Below are 19081 nucleotides of genomic sequence, written 5' to 3' on the forward strand. Positions count from 1 at the left end.
AAATCTGGAGCTCCGGGCACGATCCTGAGGCAGCGGGCCTCGAGGCTGATTTATGGGCCATTAGATAAATACCTGATCCCATCGGGACCCACCTCCCCCTGGCCTCCTGCTGGATTTATAAGTCAGGAGCGGGCAGTAAAACCCCCCTGCACAGCCCTCTCGTGGTCCCGACACGGCGTAAGACTCTCCTCGCTGGCCGTGCCGCCCGCGAGGCCTGGGGCGGCAGGAGGAGGCCGTGTCCTCGCGTGGTGGCAGCTCCCGTCCTGCTCCCCGCCGCCTGCGGGGCCCGGTCCACCGCCTCGCTCTTGGGAGGCGTGACCCCTGGCCCCGGTGCGGCCTGGCTGCCGGCCCTGCATGGGGGTCGGGGGCACACCGGGCGCTGCGGAAGGTCCTGAGGCAGCCGCCTTCCTCTCTGCCATCCAGGGCGGCCCCTGCCAGGAGGGCTCCCTGGTGGTGGCGGGGCTGTTGGCGGCATGCGTCGGGGCAGCGTGGTGCCCGGCGGGATGGGGGCCCAGCGTGCCACCCGAGCCTCGGCCAGGAGCACACAGCCGTGAGTCGTGGTCCCCCACGGTGGGCCCGAGCCCTGGTAGGTGCCAGCCCTGCGGCGGGCAGCTCTGCGGACCCGCCTTGGTGCCACATGGCCCCTGGGAGAGGCTCGCGCTCTCACCCCTGGTACAGGTGGGAACACAGGCTAGGGGCTGGCACCTGGGCCGGCGAACGGCACTGGGGGGCCGATGGGGGCCCCGCCCCCGTGCCGGGAATGAGGGACGCGGTAGGCCAACGTCCTCTCGTGTCGGGCGCTGGCGGGGGCCCGTGCGCACACGCAGCCCCCGGGGGCTCGTCCCGCAGCATTCCCAGGGGCCCCGGTGGGAGGTGCCGACGGGCCAGCCCTCCCCAGGCGGGGTCCGGGCCTGTCGGCTGAGCGTGTGGCTGCAGGGCTCGGGGGCCTGCCGGCGCTCCCGTCTGATGAGGGCGGGGGGAGGCCCGGGCCCCAGGGCTCCCAGTCTGATGGGGGAGACCTGGCTCCCGTCTGGGGTGACAGCACCGGGCTGGGGGTGTCCCCCTGCTGCCCCGCCTCTGCTTCCTTCTTTCTCCCTCAGGAAGGCCTCTCCCTATGTCCTCCCTGCGCCCCGTCCTCTGACTCTGAGGGACTGGGGTGTGGAAGCGGCCGGGCCTGATGTGTGTGTGCACAGGTGTGCACGGCCCCAGGTCCTGCTGTGGAGAGAGCCCCAGCTGGGTTCCCGAGCCTCCCCGACCCCACAGGGCTCATGGCCTGGCCTCTCCGCGCCTCAGTTTCCCCAGCTGTGCACAGGAATGTCAGCAAGCTCCCCGCGAGGGCCTGTTGGGGGGACGCTAGCAGGTGGAAGCCCTGTGCCTGGTGGGCAGTGGGGCCGGGGCGTGGCGGCCACAGTATGTGTGCCCGCGTGCGAACCCGTGTGCGTGCCTGCACGTCCCTGTGTGTGAGGATTCTCGCGTGCAGATGCTGGTCCTGGGTTGGGTCCCCTGAGGGAAGGAGGGACGTGTCCTGTGGGCTCGAGGGTTGGAACTAGCCCTGTGCGCTCTGGCAGGGACGCTCCCTCCAGCCTTGAGACAAGGCGACCGGGCCAGAGCCCTTGGTGGGATCCAGTGCTGCCTGCCCCGGGGGGCCGGACAGGGGACAGGGCAAGGGCCCAGCCGCTGGTGGTGCCCATGGCAAAGGAGGCAGCTGGCCTGGCGTCCCCCTGCCCAGATGCCCCCTGCCACGTTGCGCTTCCTGCCCGGCCCCAGGAGCCGGGAGGGCGGCCGTGGGCGCCGTGGCAGGTCGGGGTGGGGGTCCCCTCCGGCCGCGGGCTGCTGCTCCCCTGCACGTCCGGCACCAGCTGCGACCTGACGTGGGAACCCCGACCACGTCGGGCATCGAGTCCCCTCCCAGGCACGTGCTCGGCCGCTGGGGGAGGGCTGGCCCTAGGGGTGTTTCTGGGGGTCCCCGGTGCAGGGGCCCAGCCTCCTCTGTTCTCCCGGCAGCGTCCCCTCCCCGTGCCGGCCCCTCTGCCCGCGGCTCGGGGCCAGGAGGATAACGAGGCCCTGTCTTGGCCGACGCCTCCCGCCCGAGGCTTCCCGGCGCCAGTGGACGTACGTCAGACACGACCGCGTCTAGAAGGTGGTTGAGCTGACAGAGCTTAAGTCCCTGGGCTCCCCCCGCACCGCCTGCCTTCCCCCCACCCCCAGCCGTCTATAAATAAAACCATAATATTTATAACGATGCTGCCTGGAGCGGCCGGGCCCTTCGCGGCTTCAGTGCTTCACAAAACATTCGCTAATTGGTTCTGGCCGCCCCCACACAGGAGGAGGCAGGTGCTGACGGTCCCCGCCCGCCCGCCAGCCCGTCTGGGACTCCCTGCGCCCGGGGCTGTCTGGGGTGGGAGGGGATGCCCGTAACTGGGCCACGTCGTGGGGGGCGTGGGAGCGGCAGGCGCGGAGACAAAGCCGAGAGCATCCCGAGGGCGCCTCCTGCGGACCCGGCCTGGAGGCCAGTGCTGTCACCCTCACCCGTGGCTGGGGAAGCTGGGGGCTCAGAGACGCTAGGGCCTCTCCTGGGGCCACACAGCAGTTGGGACAGAGCAGGGTCAGGCTCCAGAGCTACTCCTGTAGCTTTAAGCCGATGCTCTTCTGAGAGCTCAGCCACGCCCCTTTGGTGCTCTGGGCCTCAGTTTCCCCACCCGGTAGGATGTGCCTCTCAGCTGTGTGCTTGTTCTGAGGATTTAGGGTTCGTTCAGGAGGACAGACCCTGGGGACACGGGCCCGTCAGGGTTCTGGGTCCCCGTCACTCTGAACGCTGGTCCGGATCAGCCTGCGTGGGTGCCTCCCGCCAGGTGCACGCTTCTGGCCTGTGACCCTGCCCGATGTAGAAGACCGTGACGCGAGGAGGTGCCCTGCCCCAGCCCAGCACCCGCAGTGTGGGGAGGGCCCGCGCCAGGCCGGCCAGCTGGAGCTCCCCACCAGCCCCACCGCCTGTCAGACTCTGCAGAAGTGCCAGGCTTGCAAAAACCGAGGCCTCCCGCTGGCTGTGGGGCCCAGCCGGTGGGTCTGAAGCGTGGGCCGGCCCGGCCCGAGCCTCGCCACGTGGACGGAAAGTCCCTCGCTCGAGTCAGCGTGTGGGTCTTGGAGGGCGCAGCCCCGGACAGGGGGCGACTGTAGAGAGCCATTTGTGGACGCGGGGAGGACGCAGGGCCGGCCCTCAGGGAGCCCCGCGGCCCGGAGAGGGTCTGCACGGTCGTTGCGGGGCCGGTGTGGTGGGGGGCGGGGGGCGACCTGGACGGTTACAGAGCCGTGGGCGGTGTTCCAGGAATCACGCGGCCTTGGGGGGACCCCTGGGTAGCAACAGAGGGGAACCCTCACATCCCCAGGCTTGGCGGATGGAGTGGAGGTGGGCTTGCAGAGTCCCTAGGGCTGTGGCCTGAGGAGGAAGTGGCCGATGAGAACCGTGGCCGGACAGGGCGGGCGCCAGAGCCACGCACACCCTCCTTCCTCCTGCTGGTCTCCTGTGTTCGTGTGACCCCCCTGAGGCCAAGGGTGAGAGGGTCCGGGTGAGGCAGCCCCAAGCTCTGGCCCTGGAGCGGGGCCGGGAGGGTGGATCGCGAGGTACATGGGGGGCAGTCCTGTGACAGCAGCGTCTGCAGGGACCGGGAGCTGTGTTCTGCCCCGTACAGACGTACCACGGGGCGGGGGTGAGCCCCGACTGAGGCCCAGCGGGGCGATGGCACGTGGGAAGCCCCCCGAGGGGCCGCACCCTTGGCCTCTGGGAGGCCTGTCTCAGCAGTCAGACCAGGAAAGAGGAGGGCATGCTGAGAGCAGGGGTCCCCCAGGGACGTGAGGGCGGGGCTGCCAGGCTGAGGCGCAGTGGGGAGGGGGCTCAGAGCTGGCTTTGGGGCCAAAAATCTGGGACGGGTCAGAAGTGGGAGAGGGGCATCCAGGGGGGGATTGGGCTGGATGGAGGGAGGGGCTCCAGCATCTGGCCATCCTGGTGGGCGCCGTCCGGAGGGCCTGAGGCCCCCTCGCCGAGCCCCCATCTGCAGGGCTGGAGGGAGGCCGGGCAGCGGGCCAGGAGTCAGCCGGGCTGAGTCAGCTCTTGGGCGCGAGGTGACCTGGGGCCGCCGGCTCTGCCTCCTGCCCGCGTCACGTCTTGTGTCTGAGTGTCCTACCCTTAGGTCTCCCGGGAGTCAGGAGTGGGCCGTCGACCAGGACCTGTCGTGCTGGGCCCGGCGTGTGGCCGGGGGAGCAGGACGGTCCCCGGGGGGACGGGGAGCGGCTGCCACGTGGCCCGGGCCCAAGCAGGGTGGGCTGGGTGCTCGTCCCCTCCCTCCGGCAGGGCCCGGCCTGTGGATGGGGGGGTTGGCAGAGGCCTTCATGCTTGCGCAGGTGTGGCTCTGGGCCGTGAGGTCCATCCTGGCAGGAGCGGCCTGGGAGCCAGGCTGTGTGGTGGGTCCTGGCCACCCCCCGTCCACCGCCCGAGGGCCAGTGCAGTGCCATTCCGTTCTCAGAGCCCTAGGATTCCGGCCGCCCGTGCCACCAGGTGCTGGGAGGGCCCAGGCCTGGCCCTCGAGTCAGCGTCTCTCCCTGGGGTCCCAGAAGCTAGGCTGCCCCCTGACCTCAGGCCAGGGAGCCTTGTAGACCGGGGTGCGCCCCAGGAGGTGGCCCAGCTCCACCCGGCCCCGGGCTCCACGATGGGGCTGTGTGCAGGTCCTTCCCCTCCGCGGGGATGCCCGTGTGCGACAGGTGTCCCTGCAGCCCTCAGGAGGTCGCCTCGCACGCGCTCCTGTTCTGCTGTGGGGTCTCCAGGGGCCCCAGGAAGGCTTGTCTGGGGTGGGGGCTGAGGCGCTGGCCCTGAGGAGGCTGTGGGCGCCCTGGGGGTGTGGAGGGGCGCCTGGACATCTGCTGTAGCTCAGCAGAGCAGGACCCCGGGAGGGCTCAGTGAGGGGGTGGCGGCTGCCCTCGCCCAGTGGCATCTGGGGCGTCCCTGGGAGGCATGGGCCTGGTATGCCCGGGGCTCCCCTGTGCCGGTGCTGTGTGGGCAGCCCCTCCGGCCCCACCCAAGCCTTAGGCGTGCCTCTCCCCTGCCCACCCAGGTCCTTAACCTGGTCCGAGGTCCTTGGTGTCCCCAGCAGAGAGGAGGGGTGGGTGTGGGGGTCCGCCCAGGGGGCTGCCGGAGCCCCCGGGAGCCGTCTCGCGTCTTTCTGGGGGCTCTGGGTGCGGGCCACAGCCGGGCTCTGGTTCAGCGTCACCTGGGTCTGCTGAGTGACCTCAGGGAGGTCTCGGCCCCTCTTGGGAAAGTGCGGCTTGAGCTGCATACGCTGTGACGTCGAGGGTCTGTGGACGCCCGGCTGTGGGGCGCCTGGTGCCCCGGGCCTTTCACCCACATGGGTCTCCTCAGGAACGTGTTGACGTGAACCCTTCCCTCTCTGCCTCCTCCCGTCAGCTTCTCTCCCTGGGGTCCCGGAAACGAGGCCGCCCTCTGACGGCACCACGTGCTCCTGTTGGACCCCATCCCAGCCAGCACAGGCCAGCCTGTGATCTCCGCCAGCCCCTCTCTTCCCCTCTCCTCCTCTCAGCTGAAGTGGACCATCAGAGACCTGCGTCCCACCCTGTCCCATTCCTGGGGCACGTTGGGCCCCGTCCAGGGGCGCGGCCCGCGCCCCACAGCTGCAGCCCTCGTTCTGCTCTCCAGTCGACGTGAGAGGCCCTTGCAGCAAAGCACCCGCGACCTCCCTGGCCTGAATTGCTGTCCCTGTTTTTCCTCTTCCCTCAATGTCATTGCCGCTGCTTTCGGGAAGCCTCCCTGACTTTGCTTGAGTCCATAGCCCATCGAAGGTCTTCTCGCTCCACGTTGGGAGCCCCGCTGACCGTCAGCTTCCTGAGAGCCGGGCGCCGTCTGCCCCGGCCTTGGGCGGGCCCTGGCGCGAACGGTGGTTGCATGAATGAACGGGAGGCGCGTGCTCTACTCTCAGGGCGCGCGGCCGCGGGGCAGAGGAGGGGCGGCGGGCCGGCCGGCCGGGGGCCCGGGTGGGGGGGCCGCCGCGGGTGCTGCGGGCTGACCGGCGGCCCCCCTGTGCCGCAGCTGTGCAGGAGGAGCGGCAGCGGGGCAAGGACCGGGGCGAGAGCGAGGTGGAGTCCACCAGCAGCGCCAGCGAGGACATGCCGGTGGAGAAGATCCTGGAGGCCGAGCTGGCGGTCGAGCCCAAGACCGAGACGTACGTGGAGGCGAACGTGGGGCTGAACCCCAGCTCGGTGAGTGCGCCCCGCCCGCGCCGGCCCTGCGCTGGGGACCGGGCCCCGCGTGCTTCCGGCGGGGCGGTGGGGGGACCCGTCTGCCACGGCCCGGTCCGGTGGGCGAGTGTCTGGTTGTTTGGCTCAAAGCCCAGGACTTCGTGGTTCCCTTTGAGCTGTGGGTGGTCGCCGGCCCTTCGTCTAGCCGGGTTTCAAGGCTTCTGTGTCTGTCCCAGGTTTGCGGGCAGCGTTGGGTCTCCGCTTTGTCTGTCTCCCGCGTGGGTTCAGGGCGGGACTGGAGCCCTGTGGCCAGCCCTGAGGTCACCCAGGCAGGCCCCACGGTCGCCCTGGCCTCTCTCCCTCTGTTCTGCCCCCGGCTCACGGTGGCCCAGACGGCCCTGGACACGCCTGCCCTCCCCCCGCCCCACCCCAGGGCCTTTGCCTGTGCTGTTCCCTCTGCTCCTCCTCAGGCTTCGGTCCTGGGAAGCGGTCACTTCCTCCGGGAGCCCCTTCCCGCTTGACCCCCGTGCGCCCCCGTCGTGTGGGCTCAGAGCCGCCGACGTCCCTCTCCCTGGCCCTTAGCACGTGGGGCAGGGCGGCCGCGAGGGCGTCACGGTTGAGCAGAAACTGAAGGAAACGTCAGGAGATCAACAGAGGTCTGCCGGCGTTTGGTTTTTAATTGTCGAGTAAGGACGTTATTTGGAAGAAAACAAGTCTGCCATCTGCTCTCTCCACGCGTTCAGAGCAGGCGGGGTTTGGGGACGGGCAGGCGGGCCGGCCGGGCGGAGGGTCGGCCCTCGTGCTGCAGCCTCCCGTGGGCTGGTCTGGGTCCCCTCGCCTCAGACCGGTGACACCTCTCTGCCTGGGGGGCCCGCTGCCACCTCCTAGGACAGGGAGGGTCCCTCCCTCTCGGGCACGGAACCGGAGCTTGTCACACTGCTGTTGGACGAGGCCCACCTCGTGTGCGAGTGCGAATCCAGGCTCAGAGGAGTCAGGTGCTTGCCGGGGGCCACGCGGCAGGCCGGAGCTGGAGCCCCCTCCCCCAGAGGCCCCCCCGCGCCTCGTCCTGCACCTCCTGGGCAGGCAGCCTTTCCCCGCAGCTCTAGGCGTGACCTAGTGCCCGCCTACGAGGGTGACGCCTGTGCCGGGCCCCTCGAGGGCTCGGAGGGCTGCTGGCCAGTGGCCGGGGAGGGGGTCCCACCCCTGGGGCTTCAGCCTGGGGCTCCGCTCCGGTCTTCCCCACACCCCCTGCCTCCCCCTGCGTGGCTCCCCCAGCCCCCCCCTTCGGGCGTGGGCTCTCGTGTCAAGGGGCTGCCCCGCGGCGTGGAGGGGCACGGCCGGTCCCTGAGGAGTGGGGCCTGGCCCTGGTCTCTGGCACAGCGGCCGCTGGGCGTGCCGCTCCTGTGAGCTGGGGACCCGGTCGTGCCAGCCTCTGCCCGGGGCTGCCCTTGTCCGTCTGACGGGATGGGGTGGGGGTGCTCGCCGGGTGTCCTGGGCCTGCCGCGTGCGCGGGCTCTGTGGACACTCCCAGGAGGCGCGCTGGGGAGAGACGGGGGCGGGGACGCCGCCAAGGCCGTGGGCCGGCCCCCCACCGTCCAGGGACTTCCGCGTGAAGGCGACTGTGGGGCGTCTGGGCGCAGGCGCCTGTCCACCATTCCCCCGGGGGGCCCCCGGGATGACTGGCCACGCGCCCTGGAGGCCCCGGCTGCCGCCTCTCCCCGAGGCCCCAGGCCCCGTTTCTGCGCGCCAGCCCCGTCCGTCCTGGTGGCCTTGGTACCAGTGTGCCACGGGGCCTCCCACGAGAGCCCTCCGCAGGCCCTTCCCGGGCCGGAGGGTCTAGGCTGGAGTCACAGAGGGCAGACGGTTTCTGTCGGGACGCTCTCCCGAGGGGCCTCCCCCGTGTGGATGCCTGGCCGTCGTGGTTTCTGGGATGAGGGGTTTCCACATGCGGGGCACAGGCCTCAGTCGCCCTGCCCCTGAGGGCCCGGAGGGTTCTCCGCCCGAGCCCCACGGGCCGGAGCCGGGGAGCAGGCTGCCCCTGAGGCCACCTGGGCTTCCTCGTCTGTGGGGATGACTGGGGCATCCCCTCCTGGCTAGATGTCTCCGGAAGGATGCACCTCTGGTGCACCCTGTCTGTCTGTGTGCCACCTCCGAGTCTGGTAGGAAGGGGCAACCCCGAGGGGCCGGCACCTCCCACCCCAACCCCTGCACCCCCCCTCCAGGTCTGGCTTGTGACACGGGGTCGCCCGGCACCGGCCCCCAGGGTGCAGTGGGCACTGGGTGGGTCATAATACGGTGGCCGTCCTGTGGCCGCTGGGACAAGCGACCGCAGACCGAGTGCCCGAGGCAGCGCCGGGCTTAGTACCTTACGCTTCTCGAGGCCACACGCCTGAGGTCACGGGGCCACGTCAAGGCACCCGCAGGGCTGGCCCTTCTGGGGAGAAGCCACTGCCCGGCCCGGCCCGGCCCCGCTCTGGTGTGGCCCGCGTTCCTTGGCTCCCGGCCCTTCCTCTGGCTTCAGGGCCAGCGGCGTCTTCCCTCTTGACCTTGGCCTCCATCTGCACGTCTTCTCTCTGCTCTGGGCGCCTCCGCCTCCAGTAGGGACCCTTGTGATGGTGCTGGGCCCACCGCTTCCCCCGGGCTCACCCCCATCTCAAAACCCTTGACTCACGCGCGTCTGAAGAGTCCCTTTCACCGGGGCAGGTGGCACAGTCGCAGGTCCTGGGGATCAGGACGTGGGTGTCACCATTCCGCCCTGTCCCCTGGTAAGGCGTGTGGCGGGCCCGGTTTGGGGCTGCGTTCTCTGCGCGGCGCTCACCGCAGTGCCCCACCCCCCAGCCCAACGACCCCGTCACCAACATCTGCCAGGCGGCCGACAAGCAACTCTTCACCCTGGTGGAGTGGGCCAAGCGGATCCCGCGCTTCTCCGAGCTGCCCCTGGACGACCAGGTCATCCTGCTGCGGGCGGGTGAGTGGCCGGGCCCCGCGGGGGCTGCGCAGGCGTGGGGGGGAGGGGGCGGGACAGATCCTGTCTCCTGCCGGGAGGGGCCTGGGGGCACGGGGCTCCTGTTCCAGCAGGGCCCCCCCAGCCTCGGGCGCCCTCCCCCCCCATAAGGAGGGACTCAGTTCGGGGTCTCTCCTGCTGGCCTTCAGAGGGGTAAAGCGCTGTCTTGGGGGCCCGTGGAGAGGGAGGGGTGAGCGTGTCTAGCCGGGGCTGCCCCCGGGGGCCTGTGTGTTCTGCCTTCTCCCCCGAGTCGGAGGTCTCAGCCCCTTCCCTGGGCCGGGCTTGCGATGCACGTCGCGGGTGCACGAGACACGCGCGCCCTGTGCTCAGCACACGCCCTGCGGCCGAGGGGGTGTGAGGTGCTGGGACGCGGGCGGAGGGCGGCAGCAGCTTCGGGTGTGGGCTTCGGCCCGAGTCCCGACGAGGCAGCCGCCCTCCGGGCCATTCCTTATCTGGAAAGGGGGCACGATGGCAGACGCCGGTGTCTGCTGGGAGACAGGGGGCCTTGGCGCACGTTCTTCCCAGAGAGACAGGAGGGGTGGGTGGGGTGGGGCTGCTGGGCGGGAGGACCCCGCCCGGCTGGTGCACCCACATGTGCTGGGCCCTGCGCTCTGCACCTGCGGACCCGCCGTGCTCCGGGCCTGTGCTTGGAGCTGCAGGGGCATTGGAGGCCGGCCCAGCCCAGTGCCCGCTGGGCCCGCGGTCGGGGCAGGGGGCCAGGTGGCAGCCAGGTCAGAGGCAGGAGGGGACTGGACAGGCCTCACTGGGGTGGGAGGGAGAGACACAGAGCTCTGGTCCTCAGCCCCCTAGACCCTGGTGTGTGGCCCGCGGGGAGTCGCTCCACACTGGGTCTGGGGGCGGGGAGAGCCCGTCTCTAGAAGAGCTTTCACTCTGACTGGGACACAAAACCTGACACCCAGAGCCATCAGGAAAAGATGGCGACCTGCAGCTCTGGGAAAGGTCAGGGGCCGGGGTGGGGTGGGGGGCGGGGCCCTGGGTCCTCATCCCGACCCGCTGACCGGGCAGCCCCTTCCTCTCCGTGGGCCTCAGTTTCCCCCTGTGTAAAATGGGGCTAATGCTTGCTTTGTAGGGGTGAGTCTGTTTTAAATGGGCAGATCCTCGTGGTGCTGTCAGCCGCTAGCCCGGGACCTTCAGGGCGCTCGGGAGGGGTGGCTCTGATGGTCACTAGTGATGTCCTTGTGGGAGGATTCCTGTTGTCTAGTTTATAGGGTCATCAAAATACTTGGGCGCAGAATCGTTTCCATCCCTTTTCCTAGCCCTGGTGCCTACGCTGCGTGCGCCAGGGCCTCACATAGAGAGAACGGCCAGTTGGCCTTTGGCTCTGACCTTGTTTCAGCTCAATAATGTACTGTTTTGTGGCGTTACAAAACGTCAGTCCCTGAGAGTTTGCTGCAGGGGCCGGACGGGCGGCAGCTTCTCCTGGGCCACCCGGAGAGGGTCGTGGGAGCCCCCTTGCGCTCTGCTGCACAAGCGTCTGGCACTTGCAGAGAGAGACTTCCCTGGCACCCGAGTTAGGGAGCCTGGGTTAAACTAAGCTGCAGGAGTTGCTCTGTGCAGGACTTCCCAGGGCCTTTGCGGTGCCGGTGTGCACTGTAGAGGCCTTTTCCAAACATCAGTGCTCAGGAACCTCCTTTCTGTGGAATGGTCATGGGCTCCGGATTGCACTGAGCCCACTTTGGGAGTCCTGGCTTGGGAGGGTGTGAGCTGCCTTTGGGGGGCCGGACGGGGGGTCGGGGGCCGCGCTGACCCTGTGCCCTCCTCCCCTCAGGCTGGAACGAGCTGCTCATCGCCTCCTTCTCCCACCGCTCCATAGCCGTGAAGGACGGCATCCTCCTGGCCACCGGACTGCACGTGCACCGCAACAGCGCCCACAGCGCGGGGGTGGGCGCCATCTTTGACAGGTGGGGGCCCAGCCCACGGCCGTGGCCCGCGTGGCTTTTGTCCTGTTCACGAAGGTTATACGTGAGGAGACAGAGAAAAGCCCAAGGAGTAAGGTGAAAACCTCCAGGGGATACCCGACAACCACAGCCAACATTTTGGTTTACTTTCCTCCAAATCTGTGTTAAAATCCTGCACGTGGGGAAGAAAGCTGCCCTATTTTTAAAGGTCTGTTGTGCTGTAGATACAGTTTTCCTGCTGCTGTTATGTTGGATGTGGCAGGGACTCTTCAGAGCTGGGACTTGCGCGTCGTGGCCCCCGTGAGCCTGCGCGCTCCCTGTCCCTGGGCACCCGTCTGAGCACTGCTCCTGGCGTGTGCCCGGTAGAGACACCCCTCTCTGTTCCTCTGCCCCTTCTCGGCATGCAGCCAGGGGGCCAGTGCTGGGCTGTGGGCGGGCGGCTCCGTTCAGGTGTCTCCAAATCCTGGCCTGTGTGGGCTGCCCCAGGCGGGGGCAGGGGCACGAGAGCTGCCCCTTCCTGTCTCTGGCTGGCCTTGCCTATGCGCAGAGGGCCTGGGTCCCCTGGGGGTCTGGGTGTCAGCTCAGCCAGCCAGAGCAGGAAGGGCTGGGGAGGGGCGTTGCAGGGTCCCTCGGGTGGGGGCACAGCACAGGAGTGGTAAGCGGGAAGGAGCTGGTGGCGGGGGTGGGGGAGATGGCGGGAGGGGTTCCAGGTGAGCCCCTGAGTACAGGAGCCTTGAAGTTGTAGGGGACAACAGACGCCCCTCCTGTAGCGCCCTGGGAATGACGCGGGAGCCGTGCTGCCCCACGCGACAGCTCAGGTCGAACAGAGGGCGGTCCCTGACCTCCTGGCGTGCACCACGTGCTGTGGGCAAGTGCTGCTTTAGAGCGTAGGGATGTGTCTGCCACAGGGCGTTTCAGGGCCTTTAGCAAGTTCAGGGGCAGAAGTGCCACCCAAGGGGGCTGCGGGGGCAGGGTTTATTGCCTGCAGATGGCTTCCTTGGAGAGCACATCCCTCCAGGGGGATGTTTAGAAATGCAGCCGCAGCCACACACCCAGCTGACAGTGTGGTGGTCCCAGCTGCTAGAGAGGTGACAGTGACAGGCGTGTAATAAGTGGCTGGTGACGGGAAGTGGAACGGGGCTCGCTCCGGCTGCAAGGGAGGAGCCAGGAAGCCAGGAAGGAGAAACGCCTTCCTGCAGACTCAAAGAAGCGGCAGGAATGGGGCGCACAGGCCTTGGCCTCAGGCTGCCGTGCCCGGTCTGCAGCCCAGCGGGAGCGTGTGGCAGCGGACTTTGCCCACGACGTCAGGGCGCTGGCCCACCCCCTGTCACGAGGTCCCTCTTTAGTCTCTGGCTTCCCAGAATAAGATTCCACCTGCAGAGCCTCTTCAGTGAGAGGAGAGGAGGGCGGGGTGGGACAGGCTGGGTGTGGGGACTGTCCCGCCCTGTCTGGGCGGGTCCTCCGGCCCTTCTCAGCTGCCCTCCAGGCAGACGCTGGGCTCCCCGTGTGCTTCGGGTACTTCTCGGGGGCCCTGCGAGGGGCATGGTCTGACTCGGACGTTGGTGTTTGCCTGCTTCCCCCGCAGGGTGCTGACGGAGCTGGTGTCCAAGATGCGGGACATGCAGATGGACAAGACAGAGCTGGGCTGCCTGCGCGCCATCGTTCTCTTCAACCCCGGTACTGCCTTCCCGCCGTGTGGTCTGCGTCCAGGCCTGGGGGTCAGCCCTGCAGAGGGGCTGGAGGCCCCGGGGCTCTCGTCCCAGCCTCACTGCTCACGGGCGCTGCAGCGTCGGTGACCTCCCCTTGTCTGAGTCTCGGTGTCTCTCTTATGATGGGCACAGCAAGGTCGCCTTCTTCCTGAGGCCCTTATGAGAGTCAAACGAGGCTCGGTCAGCCGAGCTCATCCTCCGTGGTTCAGTGAGGCGTCTAGCCGGGCCTTTGGGCTCTGTGTCCAGTGTGGCCCCACTTGCCCTGGGGTCCTGGGTTCCAGAGGAGACGTTCTCTTCGTGCGCGTCTCCTGCCAAACTTCTGGAGCCTGGATGGTCTGGGGGCGGATGGGGACCCGGGGGGTGGGTTCGGGGCTGCCGAGGGCTCCTAGGGGGAGGTGCAGGGAGCTGACCAGGCGGTGCGAGGTTGGGACAGCCCTAGGGGTCGCGAGCCTTGCCCTCCATCAGCTCCAGGCCGGGCCGTGGTGGAGATGGGGCCACTCTTGGGGACAGCCCATTGCCAGGGGCACGTGTTCCCCAGGTTTGTGCTTGAGCCCGTGACCTTGCCCGCACGGGAGGCTGAGCCCCGTGTCTCGGCCCTGCCAGCAGGATCCCCGTTGAGGTCGTGCGTGGAATCGCTGAGGGCGCTGGCTCACCCGTGGCTGCTGGGTGACGCGGGGGATGGCAGGGAGATGACCGGAGCTGGCACAGCCCAGGGCCTGGGGGGCCCCGTCGCAGCAGAGCCTGGCTTGTTCCCAAGGCGCCCGGGACCGCTGGCCACCATGGCATTCGCGCTGGCTCACAGTGCCTCTCCTGGGACATCCGCCAGCCAGGGCAGGGCCGGTGTGGGACCCCCTGGTCTGGGGCTCAGAGGCCATTGCACAGCAGTCCTGTCCCACGGCTGAGCCCCCAGGGGCTGCGTCGGCTGCAGACCAGCAGTAGGGGGGCTCTAGCCTCTGTCCCCTGAGCCTCTAGGATGGACTGTGCCTGTGTGGGGCCAGACTCAGCGCTGTGTGAGCCAAATCCTGATGACCAGTGGTGGCTGCTGTCGGGGTGGGGGTGGGGGGCAACAGGGAGAGAGAGAGACGGCCAGTGTCGGCTTTCTGGGTAACCTCGCGAGAGGAAGAAGCAGAGGGAGCTTAGCAAAGCTTTGCCCGGCCTGGGGGCTCTCTGTGCCTCAGAGGGGCCTGTGACAGCTCACCAAGATGACCCGGGGCGGCCCGCGCTCCTCAGTCCTCACCCCTGGGCCCTGGGGGCTTTGGTGGCCCTGGTCGCAGGCATCTCTGTCCACAGGCAGAGCCCATTCCAGACTGGGCTCCCACGGCCAGGGTCCCAGGGCTCAGGATGGCTTCAGGTCCCCCACGCGTGGATCTGGCTGTGGCAGGTAGAAGAGGGTTTGGAGCCTTCATCTGGCTCAGAGGAGCTGAGACCCGATGCAGCAGGGACCTCTGGAGTCAAGCCGGTTGCCATGGTAACCAGGAGCCAGTCGGGGGCAGGCCCACCCCACTTTACAGATGGGGCAGCTGAGTGGCAGGAGGTCAGGGGACTGGCCCACGGTCAGGTGGCCAGTGCGCCGCAGGGCCAAGGCGCGAACGCAGGGCCACCTCACCCGGGTGGGGGCTCGGGGTTCCTGGGGCAGCTTGCCCAGGCAGGGCTCTGACCTGTGGCCCCTGCTCCCCAACAGACTCCAAGGGGCTGTCAAACCCGGCGGAGGTGGAGGCGCTTCGCGAGAAGGTCTACGCGTCCCTGGAGGCGTACTGCAAACACAAGTACCCCGAGCAGCCAGGAAGGTGAGCCCAGTCACAGCCCCGGCCCGGACGGCCCGCGGGCTGTCTTTGCAGACCCCCTGCCCAGGGCGGGATCCCCACCGGCCCTTCAGACACCCTTGTGAATGAGAAGGCGGCACCCCTCCTGCGTCCAGGGCAGTGGGGGGTCGAGGCACTTTCCCGGCCCCGCGGGCACGCGCTCACGCTCTCCTGCAGCCCCGCCAAGGAGATAGGCCCAGCGCCGGTGCACAGGAGGTGCTTGTCTCCTGTGGAGCATGTAAACCAAGCCAGTGCTTTCCCCGCCTGCCAAAGGGGCCCACGAGAGGCAGGGCCCTGGCGTGCTCACCCCCAGCAGGGATGGACACCAGCACATAGTAGGTGCTTTATAAGCATATGCAGAGTAGATGGCCGTGGTCGGTGACCTGCCCGCCTCTCCTGGCAGACTGCGGGCCCCGGAAGGACTGGAATTGTCTCCTTTCCGGGTCCGCAGTGCCAGGTGCGCCGTGCGTGTCCAGGAGAAGAGGAAGCATCGTGGCTTTATGGCATTCCTAATCTCTTGTCCTCATCCTACTCCCTCCCTCCAAACGGGCATCTCCTGGGAGGGGCTGGGGGCCCCCAGACCTCCCTCTCTCCCTGCCTGCCCTGCCCACTGGTGCACACAGGCTACACAGGGTTAACTGTCGTGCTCAGCCTCATCTGGTTTGGTTTAAAGTGAAACTTCCCGGAGGAGGAGGAGGAGGAGGGGTGGCAGGCCCGCCTGTTTTTCCTGGCTTCCCGCCCCAGCCCATCTCGCCAGCTCAGCAGAAAACAGCTCGTTCTCTGGCCCTGCTCCAGCCTCTAAGCTGCGTTTTTGCCTTTAAAACGCGGGTTGTGCTGCAGCCAAGCCCAGGGTTTTTCCCCCTGAAATACAGACATTGTTAATAATTAATGAGGCCCGGGGCCCCTGGAGGGTCGTGTGGAGAGACCGGGCAGCATGTGGGGTGGGGAGGGGGGGCGCAGATGTGGACGTCCCTGGGGGGACATCTGGCCCCGTCCCCACGTGGCACTGTCCTCGGTGGCAGAGCGTCTGAATCTGGCATCCCTTCTGCAAGACCCTGCAAAGTCTTTGCCTGGCCCTCCCCTGCCCAGCGTCCTCCCCAGAAACTCCCCAGGGATGGGCACGGCCCGAGGCGCCTCCTTCCCTCCCACCCGCCGTGTCTGGGCCTCTGGTGCCCTGGCTGCGCTCTTCCTGGGGAAGGTGGGTGCTGGTGTGGGGCCTCTGGGATGCTGGTCCTTGCGGAGGAGGGCTTGTCGGGGCTCAGGCCCACTCCCAGCTCAGGAGCGGCTTCACCCGCGGCCGCCTCTGCAGCCAGAGGCATTGCTGGCACTCAGGTCTGTCCTCAGAGCCCTTCTTCCTGCTTAAAAGCCTGCTGCGGCTCCCTGTTGCCCTTGGAGAAAGCCCCACGAAGCCCTGTTCAGTCTGACCCGGCTGGCCGCTATCTCGCCACTGGCCCTTCACCCCGGGTCTCCACCCTGGGGGTCTCCTTTCGCGGTCTTCTGCCTCCGGGCCCTGGCCCACTCCCCGTTCAAGGCCCAGCCCAAGCAGGTCTCCTGCCTGCCAGCAGCCTCAAGGGGCTGGGGGAGGGAGCCCGGTCCCCTCCCCAGGGGTGGGAGGTGGGCGGGAGGTGGGCAGGAGGCGGGAGGGAGGGAGGCGGGTGGGAGGCGGGTGGGAGGCGGGCGGGAGGCGGGTGGGAGGGAGGCGGGCGGGAGGCGGGAGGGAGGGCCCACGCCCACCCCCACCCCGGGAGGGCCCAGCCCGCCCCTCACACGCCTGGCCCGGCCGCAGGTTTGCCAAGCTGCTTCTGCGCCTGCCTGCCCTGCGCTCCATCGGCCTCAAGTGCCTGGAACACCTCTTCTTCTTCAAACTCATCGGGGACACGCCCATCGACACCTTCCTCATGGAGATGCTGGAAGCCCCGCACCAGATGACGTAGGCCCGTGGCCGTCCTTCACGCCCGCTGGTCCGGCCGCCCCGCCCGGCCGCCCGCTGCTCGTCTCAGCCGAGCCCGTCCCGCTCCTCCTCTGCCTGGCTGTTTGGACTCGGGGTCGCGGCCTGCCACCGCTAAGCCTGAGACGTGCTGCCACCCTCGTTATTTCAATACTGCTCGCCTGGACGGGGCAGCGGCCATCCTGGGGTGGCAGCCGGAGTGGCAGGAACTGGTGTGAGCCCCGGGGGAGCCCGGGCAGCTCATGGGGTCTCAGGCGTTCGCCCCCGGGGCTGCAGCGGTCAGAGGGCGGCTCTGTTCCGTCACTGTTTCGTTGTCGCTGGGTTTGGAAGTCTCCCGTGCGAGGTCCTCTGTGTGCAGGGATGCCTCTGCCTCCTGGGTGTGCTGGCACCTGGCCATTCCGGCCTCACCCGCGATCAGGAGGAGGGGACAGATGGGGGAGCTGCAAAAGACCCCACCGCCCCCCGGGAAGACGAGAGGGGCTCTGGGGCAGGCAGCCTTGTCTTCCCTCAGAGTGAAGGGTGAGCACCCCCTTTTTCCAAAGATGACTTTCAACTTCGTCCCGAGCCAATCAGAACAGGAGCCCGACCTCTGTGCAGGGTTTTGGGGCCACCTCGAGGCTGCAGGGACTGGGGTCACCTGCCCGCCCCACGCCACCTCACTTTTCCCTTTGCGTCGTCCTGGTTTCAGCTTCTTGTCCCACGTGGTCCTGTCCAGCCCAGGGTGTAACCAGCCCCACCCCAGATCTTCCCGTCTGTGCAGAGGGCCAAGGCTGGCCCCCAGTCCTGGAGGGCTAGCCTGGTCTCTGGCCCTCCTGGAAGCACCGGGAGGCCATGCTGACCTGGGCTCTACTGACCTCTCAAGGGCAGAGGTCATCACCCAGGAGGCCCACGGGAGGGGAGGAGGGTCGCTTTCCCTAGAGGGTTCTCGGGCAGTGGGACGCCTCAAGGGAGGAACTTGTGGGCACGTAGCGGAGGGGAGGGGGCAGATGGCCCACTCTGCAGTGCTCGGGGTAGGAGAGGCCCCTCCGCTGGCTGTTCTGTCCGGAGGACTCCTGGGCTTAGGCACCGCTGAGTGCCAGCATGCTCGGCGGGGCTGGACACCCCTCGGGGACAGCCAGCCTGGCTGGCGTCTTGGCGTCTTGTGGGAGCTCCATTAACACCTGCTCTGCTTGAGGGCGCCCCGCCCAGCCCCCACCCAGCCCTGCCCCTGCCCCTGCACCCTTTCCCCACCCAGACAGGCCCTCTGCCCCGGGGGCGGGTCTCTCAGGTTGAACCGGCCTCTTTTGCACTGTAACGCCCCCCCCCCCCCCCCTTGGTCTGAGTACTTCCCAGTCTATGCCTCATAGCCGCATCTGTCAGTCCTGGGGCCTGAACCGGGCAGGGGAGGGGTTGGGGAGGGGTCTTATCTTCTGGGCGCCCGCGGGGGGTGCTCTGTGATGCCTGTTTTCCCGCCCGTCGGCCCCCACCCCCCGGAGACCCCACAGCGGGGGTAGGGGTGGGGGTTGTGACTGCCTCTCCCCAAATCTGTTCCCCCAGGTGGTGCACAGGTGCCACCCCCGGTGCTGGCTGGGCAGAGGCTGGCCTCCAGGCCTCCGTGGGGAAGAGGGTGTCCATTCTTTGCCCTCCAGAGTCCAGCCCGAGCTAAGCGTGAGGCACCTGGGCAGAGGGCGTGGAAGCTTCCACCAACGCCTGCTTCCTCTGGCGCCCCACCCCGCCCTTAACTTGGTGGCCCGGGAGAGACGTCCCCTGCTACGCGGGCCCCCCCATCTGAGGCAGAGACAGGGCGAGCCGGGGCCTGCCCAGGTGTCCCTCCTCCCAGACTCTCCCCGAAAGTCTTGGCAGCCTTTGGGGCGTGGCTGTGTCAGGCAGAGGGACGGGGGGCACCCTCGGAGTCCTCCCTCTGGGGTTCCCTGGTCGTGGGGACATGAGACTGCCCCCCACCCAACACCCTGGTGCCTTCTGCAGCCAGACGCACCCTGTCCACGCCCGGCCCCTCCCACTTCCCTGGACCCCTCGGGAACGCGGTCGCTCCGGTGGAGAAAACCCAGGGTGGGGTGCTTTGTCAGGGGGTCGGCCGTGTGGGCTGGCTGCCCGTAAAGCACGGAGGCCCCCAGTCTGCCCCCTCCCAAAGCTGGAAACTCCCCGGCCGCTCGCCGCTCAGCCTCCCGCGGGCTGCGCTCTCGTCTCCGCCTCGGTGTTGTCACGCGATGCTGTTTGTTTGAAAAGGTGATGGTGGGGAAACGGCACATTACTCAGTAGAGAGGTAGGATTTTTATTTAACCAGACCTTCAGTAGTATTATCAATCTGGTTCAATTAAGGTGATTTTTTGTAATTATTATTATTATTATTATTTTGGTGGGACAATCTTTAATTTTCTAAAGATAGCACTAACATCAGCTCATCAGCCACGCCGTGCGCATCCCTGCCTGCCGGACGCTTCCAGCACGTTCCTCAG

At 68.1% G+C, this 19081-nt stretch overlaps 1 protein-coding gene across 3 annotated transcripts in view; it reads left to right on the top strand.

The window, feature by feature from the left end:
- Positions 1 to 16622, top strand: part of RXRA (retinoid X receptor alpha) — a 95029-nt gene extending 78407 nt beyond the window's left edge. For all 3 annotated transcript variants that reach the window (XM_057720445.1, XM_057720446.1, XM_057720447.1), the window contains exons 5-10: positions 6095 to 6264; positions 9082 to 9211; positions 11037 to 11169; positions 12752 to 12843; positions 14557 to 14662; positions 16464 to 16622. In XM_057720445.1, coding sequence (XP_057576428.1) covers positions 6095 to 6264; positions 9082 to 9211; positions 11037 to 11169; positions 12752 to 12843; positions 14557 to 14662; positions 16464 to 16611 — 779 coding nt within the window. In that variant the 3' untranslated portion in view covers positions 16612 to 16622. The remainder of the gene's footprint in view (positions 1 to 6094; positions 6265 to 9081; positions 9212 to 11036; positions 11170 to 12751; positions 12844 to 14556; positions 14663 to 16463) is intronic.
- Positions 16623 to 19081: the final 2459 nt, after the last annotated feature.

Source organism: Hippopotamus amphibius, chromosome 2 (assembly GCF_030028045.1).
Source record: "Hippopotamus amphibius kiboko isolate mHipAmp2 chromosome 2, mHipAmp2.hap2, whole genome shotgun sequence".
Taxonomy (NCBI): domain Eukaryota; kingdom Metazoa; phylum Chordata; class Mammalia; order Artiodactyla; family Hippopotamidae; genus Hippopotamus; species Hippopotamus amphibius.